At 62.1% G+C, this 22,834-nt stretch overlaps 1 protein-coding gene across 1 annotated transcript in view; it reads left to right on the plus strand.

Moving 5' to 3' along the window:
* UNC5B (unc-5 netrin receptor B) overlaps nucleotides 1–22,834 on the plus strand; it is a 72,673-nt gene that overhangs the window by 35,471 nt on the left and 14,368 nt on the right. Inside the window, exon 2 of the mRNA XM_062214430.1 lies at nucleotides 19,554–19,778. Within this exon, the coding sequence (XP_062070414.1) occupies nucleotides 19,554–19,778 (225 nt within the window). The remainder of the gene's footprint in view (nucleotides 1–19,553; nucleotides 19,779–22,834) is intronic.

Below are 22,834 nucleotides of genomic sequence, written 5' to 3' on the forward strand. Positions count from 1 at the left end.
CCCCACGGCCAGGGCCTGGCTGTCTATGGTGATGTGGAAGGACTGCAAGATGGCCCTGGGACCCTGGACGCCTGGGGTCCTGCTGCTGTAGGTGGCACAGGGCTGACAATGCCAGGAAATGGCCAGAGGAAGCCTCTGGGATGGGCCCCCAGAGCCTGCAAGACGGCGTGGGCTGGCGTGGGGAGGTTTTCTCACGAGTCCTGGGAAGACGGCACGCCATCCCCAGGCCCCCTGGGACCCCATCAATAAGCTGGCCTGAATGGAGAGGCTGGGGTGGGGGGGAGATTTATTTCCTGGCTTTGGAAGCAGCCATTCTCCCTGCCCCCCACCTTCCTCCTGGCTGGAGAACAATGGGGCATCCTCCAAGTGGCTTTCCTGTGGCAACAGGTGCAGGGAGCTGGGTGTCAGCCTCCCAGCCCCCAGGCTGTTGTGTGTTTTCAGGGGCCCTGGAAACAATGCCAGGCTCTGGCCCTCTCCCCAGCATTCCTGGTCCAAGAAGTGCCTGGTTGGGTGGGAAGGTGGTTAGTTGGGGTGTTGGTTGGTTGGTTGTTTCCTATGGTCCAGATGATGTTACCACACTTCCCAAAATGCTGAGAAACAGAGGTCTGAAAGCTATGCCCCTGACACCCCCAGCCCCGGCCACTGCTTGCACGTTGGTGTGCTTCCCTTTGGGTGCAGGCCCAGGTCTGTCTTGTGCCATCGGAAGCTTCCGTTCCCCCGGCACTTCCTGGGCTCCTCTGTTAGCCGTCCCATGTGCACCTTCCAGGGTAGCAATGCCATCTTCCCAGTGAGCCCATTCCTGCCGGAGCAGGAGCCACGTTGCAGCCCGCCAGCTCCGCCGTTGTTGGAGGTTTGGCCAATAACACTGCAGCCGGCCTCTGTTGTGGTGGGGGTACGTTCTGGAGAGTTTCTTCAGGCTTCCGGTCAGGCAGGTGTGCCGTGCCACCCTTGTACCTGCTGTCAGGTGGCTCTGTGTGCCGGGGGCGAGATTCAGCACCAGGGTGGCCCGCTCTGGGGTCCCAGTGGACATGGGTGGGTTGGGAGGCCTAGAGTCGCTCTTCACTGGGTCCCACTAGCATAGGGGAGGGGATGTGAATCTGAGACAAAAGGAACTCAGGGCTCTCCCTTCCAGCGTCCCTAACGTAGAAACACACAAGGCGCTGAGGGACCTGCCTCTGCAGCCACTCCCCGCTCGTAATTAGCGCCATCCATCTGCAGTCAGATCTGGAACGAACGGAAGCCCTTTAAAGTAATTTGCTCTTTTAATACCACCCCTGTGATCTCATTTAATTTTCTCCACCAAACCGTGCTCGCGGAGGAAGCCAGAGGCTCCTGCTCTCCCGCCTGGGCTGGGTTCCCTCCCCTCCCAGACGCTGGATCCTGCTGGGGGCCGTTTCGCACCTGGCAGCTCAGCTCCCTGGCAAAGGGAGTGGTGCTCGGCCAGTTACAAAGGGGGAGAAGTTGGCTGTCAAAGATGTGGCTTTAAACATCGCCGGGTGGGCTGCCACTCCCGCCCTGAGCCCTGTGGAGCAGGTCCCTGCTCCAACCCTTCCTTTAGGAGGTGAAAGGCTGCTGTCATAGCCAGGGGTGGCCAGGTGCAGGGCTGTGTACCTGCCACACCCCCGCACCCGGGCACGCCCGGCCCCAGAGCCAGCAGAGCTCTCGGGCCTTGGTGGAGGCGGCCAACAGGGATTGCGCTGCAATGATTGATGGCTGTCTGGTCCCCCCAGCGCCCCGCCTGGCCCTGGTGTACTTACTCACTAATGGAAGCTCGCAAAGGAAGAAATAATTCTGCCCCGAGCTGGCTCCAGTGACAGGGGTAGCCACCAGTGCCTCGGGGCGAGGCTGGGATGGGGAGCAGAGGGAACCTGGGCAGGGGTCAAAGACGGAGGCACAGGGAGCTCTGAGAGGACACACAGAGCCTGGGTGGGGACAGGGCCAGTCCCTGGGCTGACATCAAGGCCCAGCACAGAGCCAAGAGGCGAGGCAGGTGCCCAGTCGCACACCAGCCTGTGCGCTTGGTGTCGAAGCCCGCAGTGGCAGGTAGGACAGCAGCAGCCCAGCAGAGAGGCTCGGGGGTTGTCCAGGGTCCTGCAGCACAGCCAGAGCCCAGGCCCCTGCCTCCTGGGCTGTCGCGTTACCACTTAGGCAGCGTGGAGCCTAGTGAGGGTGGGGAGGGTGACAAGGAGAGTGGGAGATGCTGGGAGTGTGCAGGTGGGGAGGGCAGCGGGCGCCCAGGGACTGAAGAAGCTGCCAGGGAGGAGTGGGGCAGTGCCAGCAGTGGACTGCCAGGACTGTCCTGCCAAGGACGGTGGAGGGGACCTGGAAACCCCTGGCCCAGTGGGCTCCACCAACAGGTACTTCCTGAGACACTGCCAGGCCCTGAGCGGTACTCCTGGGGGCATCCCCAGCCCCCTGGAGCTCACCTCAACTCCTTTCCCCTGGAGTCTTCCAGCCAGCGTGCCTGCAAGAATGGAGCCCTGGGGTCCGGCCCTGGTACCTCCACGGCCAAGCATGGGAGTGGTCCTGCCATTCACCTTTCCTGAGCCTCTACTTCCTCATCTGGGATGGGACCAGGAATTAGAAAGGCTGGGTGGAGAGGAAGCCCACGTAGAATAAGAGCCACTGGGCCCAGCTGTCCCAGGGCCCCTGGCACCTCTCTTGGCCCCCTTCTCCTCCCAGGCTCACCCAGACCGGTCCCATAGGTGGCAGGGGTCTCAGTCGTGAAGCCCGGCTGTGGAATGGGTAGAGCCAAGTCCACCTCCCCGGGCTCCCAGCTCCACTCCCAGCCCCCGGTAGGAAGGCATCCAGCCCTGGCCAGCCGGGTGGTACGCTCCCTGTTCCTCATGCCAGGTGCTCCTTGGAGGTGCCGTGTGGGTTTGGAAGGTGTTGTCCCTGGCCGAGGGCCCAGCAGCCATCTGGGACCCAACAACAGGTGGTGAGGAAACAGCCTGAGCTGTTGCAAGGTAGAGAGGAGGCCGTGTCCCCTCCCTGGAACCAGGGCAGGCTGTGACCAGGTGTGCGGGGACCTCTGCCAGGTCACCGGGCTCGGTGGCTTCCATAAACACCCAGAGCGCCTGCTGCGCCCGGCACCAGGCCCGTGTCTTTCGTGTGTGTGGCCTGGAGGTCGGCCACCTTGTGACGCCTGCCTTCCAGACCAGAAAACAGAGGCCAGGGGCTGAAGCAACCTGCCCGAGGAGAACCCGCTTTCCCCGAAACTGTTTTTGAGGCTTTACCTCCTGTGACAAACAGGGCTAGGGATCCACTCGTGCCTGCACCCGCTGCGGCTGCTGGTCCTCTGTGCCGGGGGCTCTGAGCCCCTGCCCTGGGCCCGAAGGAGCTGAGGTCCAGAGAGGCTGTTGACGCTGCGTCTATCCTGGGCGTGCTGACCCCTTTCTCCTGAGACCAAGGCCCCCTGGTGTCTGGGGGGAGACACGGGCTACCCTCAGCTCGGGCAGCACGAGATAGGGCAGGGCCCGGGGTTGGGGGGGGGAGCAGGCGCACGCTCTGGCCAGGCCCAGGTTGGGCAAGGGCTCGCAGTTTCGGGTAAAGCCCTGGTGATCTCAACCGTTCTGACTGCTGGGGGTCCAGAGGCTACCCCTACCCCTCCAAACCCAGCCCTGTGTCTCTCCAGGAAGCCTGGTCCCTTCCTGAGTATGTGGAGGTCTGGTCGCCCTGACACCTTCGCAGAACCCTCCACTCCCTCCCTAGAGCAGTGGGAGGGACTCTGCCCTCTGCAGCATCCCTTCAGAGCGAGAGGGGAGCCTGGGGCTGGAGAGGGCCTTGTCCGTGGCCATGTGGCTTAGGGCATCCCAAGTAACCCCTCAGGAGGAACCCAAGGTGGGCTTGTCCCGCTGGCTCCTGCCCATGCCCACCTGCCCCCGGTGCCATGGAAATAAGCTCCCAAAGCTGATTTTCCTGCAAGATGGGGAGGGGCCCAGCTCTGGTGAGCAGCCTCTGGGGGCCCAGGTGAGCCACGTGTCCCTGGAATCCCACACAGTGAGCTGGAATGGACGTGGCCTAGTCAAGGGATGCTCAGAGAGGTAAAGCGGCCGGTCGGCAGCCGTAGGGAGAACTTGACCATACGCCAGTGTGGGTTTCCCGAGCACCAGGACCCGTGCTGGTTCCTCTCACTGGTGTGTCTCTGTGTACCTGGATGAGCCCACTTAAGAGAGGAGGGAACTGGCCACAGGCCTGTGACTTGCCTGGGGCCGCACAGGGAGGGAGGTGGAGACGGCGCTTCAGCCCTAGCCAAGCTCAGCCAGGTTGGTGGGCCTGGGCTCTGGCCTGCTCAGCCAGGGCCCCATTCTGACCCCGGGAGCACACAGTCCCCAGGCGGCTGTGCTGTGGGCCTGTGCTTCTCTAGGGTGGGAGAGCGTTATCAGTGGGGCTCAGCCTCTGGAAGTGCCTCAGCCAGAGCCCCTAGGAGGCAGACGGCCCGGCCCGGCCCTTCCAGTGAGGGTGTGGAGGGCCAGGGCCAGCAGCACGGCAGCACGGGCAGCTGTTCTCCGTCTTCCCCGCCTAGAGAGCGGCTCCTGCACTCCGGCTCCTGCACTCTGGCCTGGCGCCCGGCTTCCCACGCCTGAGATCCAGACCTCAGCCGGGGACACTGCACCTGAGCAGTCTGCATTCCTGCTGGAGGGGGAGCGAGCAGGGAGAAGGGAGCAGCTGGTGGAGGCGAGAGGGGCCCATTGATGGTACCGGGTGTGGCCCACAGTGCCGCTGGCCGGCTGCCCCGTTTCCTAATTAAAGTGTCCTTCTGAGAATGCCCTCCGGCCCATGGCCCAGTGCTGCTGGGAGAGGCAGGCACCTCCCCAGAGTCTCAGCGGCCTTCCCGCGCCCTGCAGGTGAGGCTGGGGCGGCAGGGTTGCGTCCTCCCCTGCTGGCCCTGGGAGCAGCCGCCTCTCCCACAGCCCGCGCCGAGGGCAGCAGCGGGCCGGCCTGGCTGGGGAGCTGAGAGCCAGGATCAAAGGCACCATTGAAGAGGCTCTGAGAACCCCGGGGACGCCAGGGGCAGGAGGCGGGAGGCGGAGGAGGCAGCAGGGACTGAGTCAGTCACCTGGGGCCCGTTGTGGTGAGTGGGCAGTGGGTGGCTGCAGCCAGGTGTGGGGGCTGGGGAGGGCGCAGCCAGAGGCCGCCCTGGCCACCTCCGCTGGAGGCAAGCCCGGGCCCCCCCAGTCCCTTACGAAAGCTGCCTCCTGCACAGGCCAGCAGGGCAGCCGCTGGTCCAGGAGCCGGGCTGACGAGGCTGGAGGCGGGGCGGCACAGGCTGAGCTTCGGGAGTAGGAGCCATGTGGTCACGGAGGCAAGGGCTCGGGTTTTTGTCTTGGGTCGAGTGAGGGTCAATAGGGACTAATTAGATCAGGAATGGTGGAATCGCTTCTTCATCACTTGATTGGTTGTGGCTGAGTGTGGTCCTGGCCAGATGTGCCACAGTTGATCAGTGATGCCTGCCATGGCCCCGCGAGGGACCGGGCTGCCTTGGATTTGCTCCTGGATGCGATTTTCTCTGTAAGCTGCGATTCTGAGACCCACCGGGCCAAGGCCGGGGTGCGGAAGGCCTTGCGTGGGCCGGCTCCACCTTGGTGGGTGCTGAGATGCCTGTGGAAACCAGAGCTTCAGTTTTTCACCTGTAAAAGGGAGACAAGGACTCAGCTGAGCCTTCACACCAAGCTGAGCCCTCCCTGTGCCCCGTGCCTGCCTGGAGTCGTGGACCCGCCTCTCACTGGGGCAGGCGACAGCAGCACTGAGCCTCACGTGGGGTGACCGTGCCCATCTCAGGGTCTCTGTGCCCATCAAACTGGGACCCCGGGCTAACACAGCAGTCAGCACCAGCTCGCTACTTTGATGGAAGGGGTCAGAGGAGAAACCTAAGTTGGCTTTCTCGCCCCTTCTGACCTTGGCTGGGGGTGAGGATTTTAATGGGGGTGGGGGCGTGAAGATGGTTTCAAAGCCAAGCAGGCCCAGACTGTGAGCTCCCCGCTCTCCCGAGACCGCAGCCCCAGCCTGAGCTGGCTTCCCCATAAACTCCCGGTCCCTCCCTTGAACCAGCCCCATAAACAGGGAGCGGGGCAGGAGGGAGTCCGGTGTAGACTTTGTAATTTGGCTTGGAGGCGGCTCCTGTGCGTTTTAACCAGGCTGTAATTACAGCTGGCACCCGGCACCCCCTCATTACTGGAGCCTGGAAGGAGGACTCTAATTATAGCGTGCTGGGCCCCGGCTGGCGTGGCTGTGGGGGAGACCGCAGAGGGGCCTGTGCAGGCAGGGAGGGACCCAGAGCCGGCGGGCGGTGGGAGGCCCGGACCGTGCAGGGCGGGGCTGCCCTGGGCCTGAGGTGTCCTTTCCTCACTCCTCTTGCTTTCAGCGCTCCTCGTGGCAAGGGTGGGGCGTGGATCACATTGAGGTCACTTCCTCGGGAGAAGAGGACCCAGAGGCGGCCAGGGGCTTCGTTCCTTCACCTGGGAAGCTTTGGTTAAGCTTCTGCTCTGTGCAAGGCTGGCCCTGGGGCCACAGCAGCAGGCGGCCGGGGTGAGGGCCCCCACAGCCAGCAGTGGGGTTTTTAGCCAAGACACGGGCTGACCTGCTGCTGGAAATATCAGAAGATGTCCACCCCAGTCCCTCCCCGGGGACCTCTGAGCCTCCCACGCCACGGTGGGGGTTCCAGGACCCGGCCCAGAGCCCTGTGAGATGGCGCAGTGCTCTCACAGTGGCTTCAGTGTTGTGTGACCATCACTGAGCACCTGCCCTGTGTGACCTGGCCAGGGTCTGGTGGAGATCCAGGCATTACACAAGGACGGACACACACATATACACACAGGAGTATATGGCTCAGAAAGGTGCTGAGAGCAATAAGGAAAAGTGCTGGGGGGAGGACCAGGCCCCCACTCTGCGTGGGAAAGCTGCCGTCAGGGCAGGGCCCTCCGAGGAAGTAACCTGTCCAAGGACACCAGGGATGGGCAGGGGTCCTCGTGGAAGGCTTGCAGCTCCTGCCTGTAGGCCTGCAGTCTTGGGCCCAGCTGTGCCTGAGTGCTGTGTGACCTTGGCCAGTCACACCTTCTCTGGGCCTTGACTTCACCATCTGCCCGAAGGGAGGCCCTTCCTCCCTCTGCCCAGCCCTGAGGATTCGGGGAGAGGAGCAAGGCCACTTCTTGGGGTGCCCCTGGCTGTGTAAGATAAGGAGGCCCTGCAGCCAGGGTGCTGAGGGTGGACTGAGAGCCTGGGGCTGTCCTGTCCTTTCCTCTGAGTTACTGAGAGGCACCGGAAGCAGACACAAAGGGAATTGTCCTGAGCTAGAGTCAGCCCCCACCCCACCCCCAGCCGAGAACAATCAAGGAGGAAAACCAAGGCCATTTGTCCAGCGCGGAGTGCAGCAGTGACGGCTGCTGGGAAGATGCCCAGTGTTTCTCAGCTAAAATTAGCCACCTGCTAAACCTTTACATCAAGGGCGACCTGGAGCCTCTATTGTTTTGAACTTGGGATCCCAGGAGACTCGGGGGCAGGGGCTCTCAGGAGAAGCAGTGACCAGCCCCTCTCCCAGGCCCGGGCCAGCCAATGCCCAACCAGCCCTCGAGCCTTGTGGCTGCCCAGGAAGCTACCAGAGGACACGCGGGCGGGTGGGGAGGTGGGGAGGAGGGGAGGTGGCTGCCCAAGGTCACCAAGTGCTGCTGGATGACACAGCCTCCGGTTCTCCCATTTGGGATATTGTCCCTTCAGCGGTGACATTGATTAAACAGCGGGGAGGGGGAGAGGACCTGCAGGGAAGCGCAGGAAGTGTAAAGGAGAAAACAACTCTACGTCCTTTCCCGAGGAAGTGGCCAGAGTGGGCATCGCCGCTTTCTAGTTGGGGGGCAGTCCTGTGTCTGGGGTCAGGGACCTGGCTGACAGTCCTTCCTCTGCCACTGAGTAATCTCGGGACTTGGTGACTTCAGGTAAACAGGAAGTGGCTGTTGACACCCACTGCAGGGTTGTTGCAACAGTTAAGTGAGATAATACGGGTGATGCACTTATTCACAGAGGTAACGAGACAAACAACCACGTGGCTGTTGTTTTTCTGCCTGCAGCTCTGCTTGAACCCCCACTAGAAGTACTGTGGTGTTGTCCCGTTTTGTAGGTGAGCAGATAAGTAACGTGCGGGAATGCTGGTGCCGGCCGTCAGACCTACAGCCGCACCCGGGTCCTGACTGAGGCCAGGGTGGCGGCAGCTTGACGCCTGCGCCATGAGGCTCCTTAATTGCTTTGGATCCCAGAGCGCTGAGGCAAGGGCGCTCATGGGGTGTGTAGGATGTGGGCCAACGTGGAGCCAGCCTAGGCCCAGCAGCACCTGGGAACCCGTGAGGAATGCACGTTCTTGGGCCCCTCCTGCACCTGCCGCACGCTGGCTCCTCACAGGGCCTACAGGCACTGACTCCAGTGCCCACTGCGGTTTGCATACATGGGCATGGAGGTTAGAGAGAACAGGTGGAGAGTCGGGGAGACCCCAAGTCAGATGCCGCCCGCCCTGCCCTGCGACCGGCCTGTGCCTCAGCTTCCTCGCTGGCTAACTGGGGCTATTGATGAGGGGACCTGCCTGGAAGGGCTTCTGGGAGGATGTAATTAGATAACCTGTGCCAGGGACCTGGTGCGGTGCTGGGAGCTGGGGCTGGGGCCAGAGCAGTGCTAAAGGGACAGGGGGATCTTTGTGGCCAGGGAAGCAATCCCTTCAGGGCAAGCTGGCAGAACCGGGGCTGGGGGGTGCAGTTAGCAGGGGCAGCCCTGGCCCTGACTGAGGGTCAGGGATAGCCGAGGGGGACATCTCTCCCCACTGGGCCTGCCCCCAGGGGCTGCGGTGCCAGCCAGCAAGACACGTGACCTGAGGCCTTCACAGGCGTCTCCAGGAGGCCAACCTGGGGAGCTGCCACCTGGAGAGGCGGCCACCACGCCCACCCCCGCCCAGGCTCCTGGGGCCAGGGCCCTCGGCCGCAGGCCTTGTGGTTTCCAGGGCCCGTCCTTGCTCTCTTCTTGCCTCTGTGTGTTTTTGATGGCTCCTGGGGGCCTCTGGGGAGCCATGTGCTCCTCTTCCATGCCTTCCTCCCCAGGGGGAGGCCCCTGGGGCCAGGCCATGCCTTCCAGGGAGGCACCCACCCACCCACCCCCACAGTCCCCACTCCCTCTGAGCGTCGCTCATGCCTTAGCGTGAATTGTGCTTTCGTGCCTCCGGGCTCTGGTGGTCTCTCTGAGGTGGGCGTGGTAGTGGCGTGCCCTGCGAGGCAAGGCAGCTGGCCTGTGGTCACCCAGGAAGCTGGTGGCTGACCCTCGGCGGTTCCCGTGTTCTCCTGCTCCTGAGCCCCACTGCCATCCTTCCGCTTCTCCCCCTCCAGAGTCCACACGGGCCGCTGACACACTGAGAGTCTGTTCTACTCCACGCTTGTTTCACAAGGTCTCCGGCTGTGGGGCACGAGGTCAGAGATGGGGACAGCTCCCCTGAAGTGAGGGCGGCAGAGCCTCACGTGGTTTGTCAGCCCTGTGGCTGCCCTCGGCCGTCTCTGGGCCTGGCCGATCTCGTGGCCTAGCCCTGAGCCAAGGTGCCCTGGCGGTTACATCAGCAGGTGCAAATAAGCAGGCGGGCGCAGAGACGGGCGTCCCCCGGGGCTGCAGGTGGCGCTCCATCCGCCCCGCGTGAGTCTTTCACTCCCTCCATCCAGCTTGCATCAGCCTTTTGCAGCTCCGTGTCATCACAGAGTGGGCTGGGGCGGCGTGGGGGTGGGGAGCAGGGCACCCCACGTGCGAGATGTCGGCTGGCGCCCCGGGCAGCCGTGGAAGGCACACTCCTCTGTTCCTTACCGTGAGAAACAGCAGTGAAAATGAGTGTGTGCCCAGGGCTGCCTGGCTGGTGAAATATTTTGAGACTTCTGACCTTGATGTGCCCAACAACCCCAAAAAGGCAAAGCAAAGAGAAGTGACCTTGATCCTCAGACGGGAACGTTAAGGACAGAGAAAAGGGGCTGCCCTGAGGTTGCCTCCCGAGTCCGTGATGGCACCAGTGTGTCTCACCTCAAGACATGCGTGGGATTATAGGAGCCCAGAGAAGGAAGAATCCCTTTAGGCATCCTTGGCTGAGATGGAGCCAGCCCCGAGACAGGGCTGTAGACTTGTTTGTGTGCTGCCGGTGGTGAGCAGGTGGAGGGCCCATTCCATCACCATGGCACTAGGCTGGGTGCAGACAGCACTGGTTTGAGACCCAGGATTCTGGGTTCTTGGCTTGGAACCTTTGCTGGGGCGGGGGAGTGGCTTGATGGGACTGAAGTTTGGTCCTTGCCCTCCAGGCCCCAACACGGTCATGAGTGACAGGAAGCACTCAGGAGATGTTCAGTGAATGAATGAATGAATGAATGATTGGGGCTGAGTCCCTGCCCACCGTTCTACCCCTCAGCGCACCTGAGCATCCACATGGCCCACCCGTCAGCCAGTGCTACCTGACTCTCTCCGTCTCTACCAGCCAACGGTTCAGTACTCGGGGCCCAAGGCCACGGCCACCACAGTCTTTCCCACTGCCAGGACCAGAGAGACACAAGAGCCAGAGCGTTGGGCTGAGTGTCAGGACGCCCACATTCCAGTCCTAGCTTTGCCTCCAACCTGCTGTGTGGCCTGCAGCAAGTTCCTCCTCCCCTCTGGTCCTCAGGGTATTCCTGGGAGCCTGCCCTCCCAAGGGCCCGTGGAGCCTGAGCCCATTGCTGGCCTTGTGGAAGAAAGCCAGAGCTGGCTGCCTTCGTCCCCTGCTCTGCGCTCTCCCATGCCCCATACCCCAGACTGGTGAAGGCCAGGGGCTGGGCACCCCTTTTCCTCTCTCTCTCTCTGCTGCGCCTCCCTTTGTACACTCAGGAGGCTGAGAGAGCAGGCAGTGTGGGCACAGACTGGCCGTTTGCCCTTGGATGGGTCACTGCCCCTGTCCGGCCTCAGGTTCCCCATCTGGACGGGAGGGGATCAGACTTGAGTCCCCGAGGGCCCGGGAGCTCAGGATTGGAGCTGTGTCCTTGTGACTGCCAATGGCCAGGATCCCAGCAGTCTCCACTTGGCAGCATGTTAGACAGTCGCCTCGCTTTGCAAGGCAGGGCCGTGTGGCCCGGGAGCACACAGCCGAGGAGGGCAGGAAGCAGGCTGGGGACATCACCACTGTCTGGCCCAGGTAGCCCCTGGGTCACAGGCTGAACCTCGGGTGTTCTAACTTTCTGTGAGAAAGGGACAGGGCCCTGGGTGTCTTTCTGTCCAGTGCCCAGTCCTGCAGAGCCAACGTGATGTCATTCGCAGCCGGCCCTCCTGCCAGCTGTGCACCCAGAAGCTCTGCAGTGACCCGGCACGCTGTGCCAGGAGCAGTCAGCCCTGCTGGCCGCGTCCGTCGGATGTGTGTGCAGGGGGGCGGGGAGACAGACAGAGATGCCTGGTGCATTTGCTTGTGGTTTGCAAGCCCTCAGTGAGTAACCTTGAGAGGAAAGCATAGGATGCACACCTGTGTTTTGAGATCCCATTTAAGGAAGAAAATATGCTCCTAAAACAAATCCAGGAAGACTGGCACCTGCCGTGCGTGCCTCTGGGAGTGGGAGTAGGGGTTTGGTTTGCATCTTTAGTTTTCTCTGAATTGTTAACAGTGCAAAGCTATTGCCTTTCTCATCAGAAAAAGGAAAAGAAAACGAAGTGTTCTCCTTAAAAAGAAAGGAGGAGTTTGAAAACTGAAGTCCTTCCCCTTCTTGGAGTATAGTAACCCCTTCCTCTTTCTGGCCCTGGAGCTCAGGTGCTGTGTGATCCAAGGCCGGGTCACACCCTCTCTGGTCTTCATCCTAGAAGGCAGTGACTAGGTGGCCTCCTGCAGGATGGGATTCCCAAAGGACAGGGTCCTGTGCTCCACCTCAGCCTAGACCAAGCTTGCTCCCTCTGGCTGGCCCCACCCACCCGCACCTGCTACCGCAGGGGTTTTTGGAGAGGCTGGGCAGCACAGCTGGAGAAGGCCCTGCATCCCCCATGGGCCCGGCTACACAGGCACTCAGGATTTCCCAGGCCCCCAAGGAGCCTGCCCTCCAGAGCGCCAGCCCGCCCGGAACCCAGAGCCAGAGGGCAGTTCCATGGCAGCCAAATGCTGCGAGGAAGAAAAGACACAGGGCGATGTGGAAGCCAGGTTGGTCAGGAAGACCTCACTGGGGAGGTGGCACTCGAGCCGGGATCTTAGGGACAACATGGAGTGTGGGTGTGCGATTCCAGGAGACGCCAGCGAAGACCCTGGGCAGGAAAAGCAATGCCCATCCAGGGCGGGAAACGCCCTCCGAGCTCAGTGGCCCAGGTACAAAAAGCCGCTGGGGCAGCCTCCGGAGGAAGTCACCTTCCAGGGTGCTGCCAGTCTCTGGGAGGGGAGAGTGGATTTCAGGAGGCAGAAGGCAAAGCAGGAGCCCAGTGGGGGAGGGCCGGGTCAGGAAGATGGGCTTGGGACAAGCAGGAGGTGGTGCTGGCCGGATGTGTGGTTTAGGGCTTTATGCATCGGCACTGGGGGCTGGTCGTGGGGTGTGTGCACGCGAGAAGGGGTTCAGTCTAGTGGGCTGTGCCAGCCTGGCCCTGGGCCTCCCGCAGACCTGTTTGCCTTGGGACATCCCCAAGTGAGTACTGGGCAGGGTCAGGCCCGTGGAGACAGGGGCCCTGTGCGGGGTCAGGGGTTTGGGCCCAGCAGGTCACTGCCCTGCCGCTGTCTGGTCCTTTGCTGGCAAGAGCTTGGGGTTGCTTGGTACCCAGAGCCTGAGTGTGTCCTTTAACTTGTCTGAGCCTCAGTCTGTGCCTCTGTTGGACTGATGAGGGTGTGTGTTATCACCTTAAAACCCAGGTTTTCAAGTGCCAGATGGCTGCTCCCTGGAGTGGGACGATGGAAGGGGGAGGGTCAGGGAAAGCAGGACGCCCCCTCCTCAGGGCCCAGGACTCCTGGCTCGGAGGCCCCACTGGACCTGGGACTTGGAAGGGAAGCCAAAAACTGACTTCAGAGGGATCTAGGCCCAAGGCCAAGGGTGCCCAGTGGCCAGGGGAAGGAGGGAGGGCCTGTGCTGCTGGGGGTGGAGTCTGGGCCAGACCTGCTGCCTGTGGCGTCCCTCCCCACGCTGTAAGTAGGGTGGGCCTGGAGCGTGGAGGTCAGGTTCTCTTCCAGAGCCCTGGGCCTGCCCCGGGGCTTTATCCCCAGCCTCCCGGCAGCTCCTGCGCGTACCCCTCAGTTCTTCTGAGAGACTCCACAGAGGCACCTGGAGGCCCCTTTGGGATGTAAGCGCCTGCCCCAGTCGGCCATCTTGGCGGGGCCACTTCCTCACAGGAAGTGATGTCGTAGGCAAGGGTGAGTGTGCGGAGGCTGTGGGAAAAGGGCTGCGCAGAGGGAGGGTCTCCTTTGTCAGGAATAACAGTGTCCCCTGGCTGGCCAGTCCCCACCTGTCATCCAGAACGGCCGTTGTAACCGCCTCCTAGGGGGGCCCCGCCTGGAGCCCCAGCCCCGAGGAGGAGCCGGGTCAGAGGGAGAAAGAGCTTTGTGTGCAGGGAGGGGTCTGTCTACTTGGGCCTGCGTGGCTTGGAAACAACGTAATTCATGGCTGCTGTCCCCCCTCCCCCCCCCATTCCTGGCCCAGCACCGGCCCTGCCGTGAATGGTGGAGATTTTACAGCAGTAGGGTCAAGTGTGGTGAGAACCCGCCGGTGCCCGGGCCTGGACAAAGACCCGGATTGCTGCTGATGAGTGTGAGTGTGCCCAGCGTGGGGCGTTTTCTCCCTCACCTCCTGCCTGCCCCTCCCCCTCCTCATCCTGCGCCAGCCAGCCCTGGCCCTGCTCAGACACATGCCCTCCCCCTGGTGCTGAGCCTGGAGACAGGAGCTGGTGGTGGGGCTGTCAGGGCCCTCCCCGCACCCACTGCAGCCGAGGTCTCCACCCTGGGCGACAGGCCCAGGGCGGGTGGTGGTAGTGGTAGTAAGTTTCCGTCCCAGGCATGGGAAAGACGTCACCACAGCCTGAGATGGCCGTGCTGTTTCTCTGTACCCCGTGTCCCCTCCTCTGCCCCAAATCAGAGGCTGGGTTCTGACCTGGCTTGGCTGCTGGTGCAGGTGGTCACTTCTCTGAGCTGGGAGAATGCGGGTCTGCTGGCCTCTCACTGGAGGCGCCTGCCAGTGCGGGTTTAGTGGAGAACAGCTCCTGCCTGCTGCCTCCCCCGGCGTGTGCACTGCCCGGTTAGCAAAGCACTTTGCACCTGTTTTCTCAGCCAGCCCTCACAGCAGCACCTTGCAGGAAGTGCCCGCCCCTTTTTTGTATGGGGGAAACTGAGGCCCCAGCGACCTTCCCAAGGCCTTCCATGCACAGGGAGGGCGTGAACCATGTCCGCTGGCTCTTGGGCCAGCCTGTTTGCCCGCCCAGGCCAGACTCCAGGGTCAGGTTCGTGGTGAAGCAAGCAGAGCTGCTCTGGCCTCCCCCGGGAGCAGTAACGCCCCCTCACCCCGACTCCTGCCCATTCTAGTGGCTTGGCTTCCAGCACTGTTACACAAGTGGGCCTCTCCACAGCAGCTCTGGCCAGGCCCTGGGAGGACATGTGGGGGCTGGCGGAGTCCTGTTAGGGTACAAGTTGCATTCCCTTCCCAGGCTAGGATGTGACATGAACTCATGGGAGCCACCAGGAAGGCCGTGTTGTAGCCCCTTGTCCCCCATCCTTCCCCGGGAACAGCCACCCGCCCTGCCAAGGAGCACACCTGCCAGAGCAGCAGGTGCCTGCCAGACGCCACCCTGGTCACCCGCCGCCCCCTGTGTCCAGGGGCCATGAGCAAAGTGGAGCGCATCCTCGGGCAGCCAGGATGGAGTGGAGGGGGTGCAAGCTGCGCCCTGTAGAGAGTGCTAGAAAGAAAGCAGAGACGCCCGGGAGGGCAGGCTGCAGCCTGTGCAGACCGGGAAGCAGTCGCCAGGAGGAGGAGGTGCACGGTTCCGTGAGGCCTCGAAGGTTAGAATCAGAGCAACGGCTGGGGCTTCAGCAAGCAAGCTGCGGCCGAAAGCGAGGAAGGCTTTGCTAACTGTTGTCTGTCCAAAGGAGAAGCTGGCTGAGAGAGGCAGTGCCGAGTTTCCTGTCCCCGTTGGTGTGTAAGTCGCAGGTGGATGTGGAGTTGATGGGGAGGCGGCATTGGAGCCTCCGAGAGACTTCATAAAGGCCGGTTCGGAGGTTGGCGCTGCGGCTCACTAGGCTAATCCTCCATCTGCGGCGCCGGCACCCTGGGTTCTAGTCCCGGTCGGGGCGCCGGATTCTGTCCCGGTTGCTCCTCTTCCAGGCCAGCTCTCTGCTGTGGCCCGGGAGTGCAGTGGAGGATGGCCCAAGTGCTTGGGCCCTGCACCCGCATGGGAGACCAGGAGGAAACACCTGGCTCCTGGCTTCGGATCAGCACGGTGTGCCGGCCACAGCGTGCCAGCCGCAGCGGCCATTGGAGGGTGAACCAACGGCAAAGGAAGACCTTTCTCTCTGTCTCTCTCTCTCTCTCCCACTGTCCACTCTGCCTGTCAAAAAAATAAAAAAAGTCCGGTTCGGGTCAGTTACAAGCGGCGACTCCACTGGTGCCCACGGAAGTCCACCCACAGGCACTGGAGGTCATTTTCATCTGAGGCCTGCGGTGGGTGGGCTGAGAGCCCAGCAGCCATGGTTCCTCCTTCTCCTGGCTCCGCCCATGCGCTCTGAGCCAGGAATTGTAAATGTGCTTTGTAGAGAAGGATTCGCCAAGAGGACGCTGCCACTCGCGAGCAGAAGCGGAGGCTGTGGACCTGGACGTGGCCACCCGAGGCAGGGTGGCCCCACAGCCCCGGCTGTCCCCTGCTGGGTGCAGACCCAGGGCCGCCCCTGGCTCCCGTGGCTTCCTTGGCCCGTGTCTGTCCGTCCCGTAGCCGTGTGTCCTTTCTCATGCCTCCCTCTTGGGATGTGTAGACCCTGCTACATGGGTGTGTTGTCTTCAGGGGCAGGCTGCGATTTGGCAACCTAGGCCCCCGTGAGTTCCTGTATTGGAAGGGGAAAGTGTACGTAGACAATTTCCCCGCCAGTGGGAAATCCGCACCCTGCCTGGCAAAGGCCAGGGCTGGCCCCAGGGGAGCCCTTCTGAGCTATTTGATTCTCTGTGAAGGTGGAGCTGGCGGGAGGCGTCCTGGGACACCAGGCAGGCAGAGGACCGAGGGCTGTGGCTCCAAGCTGCGCTGGGGATTCCCCGTGCCCCTTGGTGCCCCGCACTTTCATCTTTGCTTGGGAAGACAGTGCTCCCTTGGGGCAAGGAGGTGCTCCAAGAGCTGGCGCACTGTAGGCACTGTAGGGCCCCATGGGCAGATCTGGGTCAGATCTCCTGGCGCTGTTGCCCAGCTCTGCCCCTTCCTAGCCTACAGCCCTGGACCAGGGACTTCAGCACTGTCCCCCGTAGCTCCAGGGCTGGGGTTCCTAAAGCTGTGTGACCAGAGGCCCCAGGGTGCCACAGCCACTCTCGGGGTGCTGGGGAGCGTTTTTAATCTCCTGCAAGACAGCAGTTCCGGATGGCTGTCAGAGACTATGCCAGCTGCCAGCCCGGGGTCACGTGCAGTGTCAGCGTGGCCTCACTCTGCTCTGTCTGCCTTTGCGAAGCTGGGACTCGGGCACCTGAGATTCCCCCATGACACTGCAGTCGGCAGGGTCCACTCTGGTTGCGAGGCTTGAGGAGTTGTGCGGTGCCAGCAGGTGCACACATCCCTCATCATAAGCCACGTGGCTCTTTCAGAATGGGGTAAAGATAGCCTTTTCTCTCTCAAAGGATATATTGTGTTTTCCCAAATGGCTACTCAATTTTTAGGATATAAATACTCACGAAGCTATTTGGATCTATTTAATGGATTCCTAACTATGCAGAATTTCCTTTTGGCCTTGGAGTACCATGGAAAAAATGACTTGATCACCAACTCACACCCCCACCTTTATTTAATTTGCATGCGCTGTGCACCTACTGTGTGCCAGTCAGCATGGCGCGCCCCTGCAGCCCCTGAGGGTAGAATCCCAGGCCAGCCGAGCCGCAGGTCCGTCCTGACCTTCTGACAGCGTCTGCCCCCAGGATGCTGGGCTGAGGGACGTTGGCAAGGGTGTGGCAGCGCTATGGGGAGCCGTCCCGTGTCGCCGAAGGGGACACTCTGTGTCCACGTCAGGGCAGGATGGAGTGGTGGGGCGGGGGCCTCCAGATGCAGGGCCTGCTGCACTAATGGATGTCTAATGTTTGCTTTCCCTGGTTGCGTCTGCGCCCACTTTATAAATGAGCCGCATTAGGGTTATAAAACAAAGCCATAAATACAGCCCGCAGTGCCGCAGAGAACCAGGGCAGCCGGCGCTTGGGGGCCGGGGCGGCGTGGCCAGAAGGGAGGGGCGAGCATGGGACGTGTACCCACCCCCTCCCATGTAGCGGGGGCGTGGGGGGGGGGGGGAGGAGGCCATTCTGCCCATTTCATAGATAAGCGGCCTGAGGCCGGCATGGGCTGCCTCACCCCGAGGAGGGTCCGTTCTCCACCCGCTGCAGCCTAGAGGGGTTTTGGACACTGGTGGTGGCTGTGTGTGGAATCTGACAAGCTCTCTGCTGTCTGGATGCCCCTCTGGCTCCAGTCTGCTCTCCCCAGAGCTGCCTGCCCTGGTGGGGAGGCAGGAAGGTTGATCTCAGGGTGAGCACAGAGCCCAGCTCCCGGGGCTGTGGGCAAGTCCCTGTGTCCTAAGCCAGTGCCTCCCCAGCTTACAGACCCTAGGGGCTGTCCATGTGTGCAGGACGACGCCAGCCTGGCAGAGGAGGCAGCCCTCAGTGCCTGAGCCAGGAGAGCTGTGCACTAACCAGGGGCCTGGGGCAAACCACCGGGCCGTTTGATTGACGGTGATGTGCGGCCTCCTCGCTGCGTTGCTGCTGGAGCGCCCTCAGCCATTGGGCCCCAGCCAGTGTCCGCTGCTGGGGGGAGTCTCAGCACCGGAGCCCTGATGGTGGCGCAACAGGCAGTGGAGAGCCTGGGCCCCTCCCAAACCCTGAGGTCTCTTCTTGGGTTCAGACCTTGGCTGTGTCTCCTGTTAGCTTTTTGACCTGGGGCAAGGTGCGTGACCTTTCTGAGCCTCAGTCTCCCCATCTGTAGAACCGGGCTAGGACGGACCTTCCTGGGTTACTGGAAGAATTAGAGAAGTCAGCGCTAAAGTCCTGACAGCAACAGCAGATGCCAGGTCAGCCTTGGTAGCTGTTTCAAGGCAACACGGTACCTACTGTGTGCTACTCCCCCCACCCCCGCACCTACTGTGTGCCAGCCCCACCAAGGCAGTCCTGCCTGTTTATCTCCCTTGGTCCCCACAGCAGCCGCCAGCAGGGTTAAAGTACCTCCCTTAGAGGTGCAGGAGTCACACCCCAGTGTGCTGTCTTGCCGTTCACTCTCTGAGCTGTCTGTCTCACCCACACAGCCAGGGTCTCAGTGCTCCAAACCTGCACTGTGCAGCCAATCCCCACGTCTTCTCCCAAAGCCGCCCGGGTCCCAGCAGGTTCTCCGGGTCAGCACGGAGGGAAGCCATCAGGCCTGCTCGTTCCGCCTGCTCTCAGGGATGCTAGGGCTCAGGGTGGCTGCTGCGCTGGGGAGTAGATGTGTGATCACAGCCACCATCCAGGCCTCCAGGGCCCAGCCCCACTGGCCGGGGGAGGGCGGACACGTGCACCCTGCAGTGGAGTTCATTGTTTCCCAGAGCAGTTAGCCGAGGAGGATGAGGCCCCTACCGCTTGTCCCCAGCCACCTGATTGTTTGGCGTTTGGTGTTGGAAAGCCAATTTTCCTAAGTGGGTTGTCAGCCAATCGCCTGGCCTGGCCTGGTTTCCGTCCCTTCCTGTTTGTGTCACCTCCTGAGGCGCTGTTCTTTCCAGGGAGTGGGGCAGCTCGAGTTTCCATGCTGCCCCTCTGGGGAGGAGCCTCTGACTGTCCTCATCCCTAGGGCTGTGGGTGCAGGGGGTGCCGAGCCGCAGATCAGAGGAGGTCCCCCCTCCCGCCCTGGGTTGAAGAAGGGAGGCCTGCGAGCGGGTGGCTTCTGAGGGCTGGGGAGCCCAGGCCTGGGGCTGCAGCCCCGCGGCCCGCCCCGGCCCCCTCGGCTCCGGCTGTCTCCCCGCGTCCATCAGCCCGGCTGGCTGGGGCTGCAGAGGGCGGCTGTGGCTTCAGGGCAGAGTTGCCCTGGTTTGAGCTCCAGCCCAGCTCAGCTCCAGCGTGTGTCCGGTGCATGGCATTTTGTGGCATTACCACAGGAAGAGGGATGAGACCGGGCAGGGCTAACGCAGGGGGTGCTGGGAAGGCAGAAGGGGTGTCCACACCCTGAGGGTCAGCTCAGCATTTCACTCCCCTCCCACCGAGGACCCCCTCCATGAAGAAGTGGGACACGCAGCCTCCCAGGGTCAGGATGGGCAGGATGGGGAAACTGAGGCCCCGGCGTGCAGACCTTGCCCAGGTGACATACCACCTCCAGCAGGTCCCCACCTTTGGCCCCCAGGGTGGACGAGGGGTGCCCAGGGGCCTCACGGAGCTGTCTCCCCTCCCCCTCAGGCACTGATTCTGGCAGCGAGGTGCTCCCCGACTCCTTCCCGTCGGTGCCCGCAGAGCCGCTGCCCCACTTCCTGCAGGAGCCGCAGGACGCCTACATCGTCAAGAACAAGCCGGTGGAGCTGCGCTGCCGCGCCTTCCCCGCCACGCAGATCTACTTCAAGTGCAATGGCGAGTGGGTCAGCCAGAACGACCACGTGACGCAGGAGGGCGTGGACGAGGCCACCGGTGAGCCCCCGCAGCCATGTGCTCCTCTGGGCCTCAGTTTCCCCTCGGTGTCCGCCTAGGTGTCGGCCGTCTGCCCCAGCCTGCCTTGGGGTGACTGTGTTCAACAGCCTGGACTCCCTCACTGAGTGCTCATCCCTTCCCTGTCCTGCTTATGGCAGGGAGCAAGGTCCCGAGACGGCTGCCCCGTGCCTGCCTAGCTCAGAGGGAGCCCCGCCCCCACCGCCCTGGGTAGCACCCTGACCTCACAGCTGCTCTCCCTTTGCACAGAAACCAAACATTCCTTTTCTAGAAGTACATAGTCACAGGGCCCCAGGAAAGGGCTCCCTGCCACCTCCCGCACGGTTGGTGCAGACTTGGGGCCGTTTCCTGGGTTTCCTGGTGGAGCCGCCTGCACCTGGGGAGCAAAACTCCAGAACAGTGCAGACCCGAAGCTTCCAGAGCACCACCTGTGGCAGTGCACAGAAGGATCCCTTTCCCCAGTGCTTTGGAGTTTGGCCCAGGGCTGCTCAGCCCCTGACTGTCCGGGAAGGGATGACACACGCAGGGCTGGGAGGTGGCCCAGAGTCCCGGGACGGGAGCAGGGCCGCAGCGTGGCCGTGGGACGAAGCACAGCGTCCCTGCTTCTGAGACGAGGCAGAGCCCTGCTGTCCCTGGAGCAGGAGGTGGACCTTGGGGCTCCTCCCACTCCTGAGACTGGGCCTGCCCCCACTGTGCTCCACGCCTGTCACCAGGCTCCTGCTCCCAGGAGAGGTGGGGGCAACTGCAGGGACCCCAGCCAACCCAGAGCTCCAGGGCCTTCCTAGGTTTTTGTTTTACTTTTTTTTTTTTTTGTACATACGATTTATTTATCTGAAAGGCAGAGGGACAGAGAAGGGGAGAGAGGTCTTCCATCTGCTGGCTCACTCCCCAGATGGTAGAAACAGCCAGAGCCAGGAGCCAGGTGCTCCATTTGGGTCTCCCACGTAGGTGGCAGGGGCCCAAGCACTTACTTGGGCCCTCCTCAACCAACTTCCCAGGTGCATTAGCAGGGAGCTGTATTGGAAGTGGAACAGCCTGGACTCGAACCGGCGCCCATATGGGATGCCGGCATCACAGGTGGCGGCTTTACCCGCTACACCACAGCGCCGGCCTCTGCATTTCATTTTTACCATCTCTTTCTTGATCTCCTCTGTCCTTTCCCAGCCTTCTCTTCTCTCACTCCACTTTCTGTGTTTCTCTGTCCCTCTCGTTCTTCCTCTTCCTCTTTGTGTGTCTATTACTCCAATTTCTGTTTCCCATAAAAAGCCCACAAATTTCAGAACCACTGAGACCTAACACCACACCCAGAGCGTACTGACTGCCTTGTGCTGTACACATTAACGTGGCTTCACCAGCAAGTCCTGTGTTGTGTTTTACCACAACTTAAACATCATCATCCTAAGAAAGGCTTTGCCGGAGCCGGCGTGCAGCCTAGCAGGGAACGCGCCTGCACCCGTATCCGAGTGCCTGGGCTCCACCCCTGGCTCCTGCTCCTCACTCCAGCTTCCTGCTGGTGCAGAACCTGGGAAGGCAGCCGTGATGGCTCAGGAACTTGGGTCTCTGCCGCGATGGCTCAGGAACTGGGGTCTCTGCCACCCACGTGGGCGACCTGGATTGAGGTCCTGATCTCCGCCTTTGGTCCCAGCCCCACTCCCAGCCAACGCAGGCACCGCATGGGGCGGCTTTACCTGCTGGGCCGCAGCGCACTTGGGCATTTGGCCTTTGGGGAGTGAATCGTTTCTTGGGAAGATCTCTGTCTCTTTCTCTTTTTTGCTCTCTGTCAAATAAATAAAAAATAGATCTGCAGCCCCATTCTCACCCAGAATTTAAACATTAAAAAAGACGTTTTTCAAAAGGATATTACAGAAGCAAGAAGCCCCCCATGTTGGCCATATGCCCTCACTCTCTGGCTGTGTGATGCTGGGGAAGTCATTGCCCCACCCTGAGCCCTATTCCTGGCTTTGTGGCCTGGGGAGGACGAGCGAGGTGGCGTGGGGCTGAGTCTGACCCTGTCCTGGGGCCTCTTTCTGGATCTTTCTCGGCCTTGCTGCCACACTTCCCTCTCATCCCCCGAGTGTCTTCGGCCCGCCCCCGAGGTCAGCCTAAGCAAGGGGCCTCGAAGGTGGCCAGCAGTGCTAACAGCGACCCCACGGCTCCTCCTCCCCTGCCGACAGGCACACGGGTCCTGCTGCCAGCCCTGTCGGCCGTGAGCAGCGAGCTGGGGTGCTACAGGCCACTCCTTGGCTTCAGTGGGGCCTGGTTTTGCTGCGGCTCCTGCTCCATGCCCTAACCCCCCTTGTGCTATCTGTGGCCCCAAGGGCCCGGGGGATGGCTGAGGGCCCAGATGGGTTGCACCCACCCTGGGCGTCCTGGCCCAGACCACACCTGCTTCTCAGCCATCACCATTGGGAGGGTAGCCTGGTGCTGGGCTCCGAGTCTGGGAGACCAGAGACCCTGTGCTGGCCTCTCTGCTCACCTCGTGTGGCGGCAGCCAAGGTACCTGGCCTGCCTAGGGGACGGCGTCCCCCTGCCACCTACCCTCTCTGGGTCTCGGTTTCTCCACGGGTGAAGGAAGGGGTTGGCTAGGATCCTGGGGGCTGGGGACTGTGGCTGAGTAAGGCAGCTCCCAGGTCGCACAGCAGGAGCACGAGGGTGTGGCCGGGCTTCAAGCCTGCCCTGCCCATGCAGCCATCACCCCCAGTTCAGTCCTGCCCTGAGTTGGGGGGATGGTTAATGAGAAGGGCAGATGGGGAGAATACCTTAGGAATCTTGGGACAGGAGGCAGTCAGGGAGGCTTCCTGGAGGAGGGGGCTGCACAGTCCTCCCACAAGCTTTGGGGAGGAGCTGCAGATGGGTGCCCTAATCCTGGCGGGTTCACTCCTTTCCTGAGTGTAGAGGGCTTTGTCAAGGAAGGGTGGGCAGAAGACCAAGAGCTCCCCCTGTGTAAGCTGGAGGACCCCGTGATCCACGGGGCCCTCCCTCAGCTCTGGCCCGTGGGCTCTGAGCAGTGGCTGGGGAGAGGCCAGACTCTCAGCCCT

Source organism: Lepus europaeus, chromosome 17 (assembly GCF_033115175.1).
Source record: "Lepus europaeus isolate LE1 chromosome 17, mLepTim1.pri, whole genome shotgun sequence".
Lineage (NCBI taxonomy): Eukaryota > Metazoa > Chordata > Mammalia > Lagomorpha > Leporidae > Lepus > Lepus europaeus.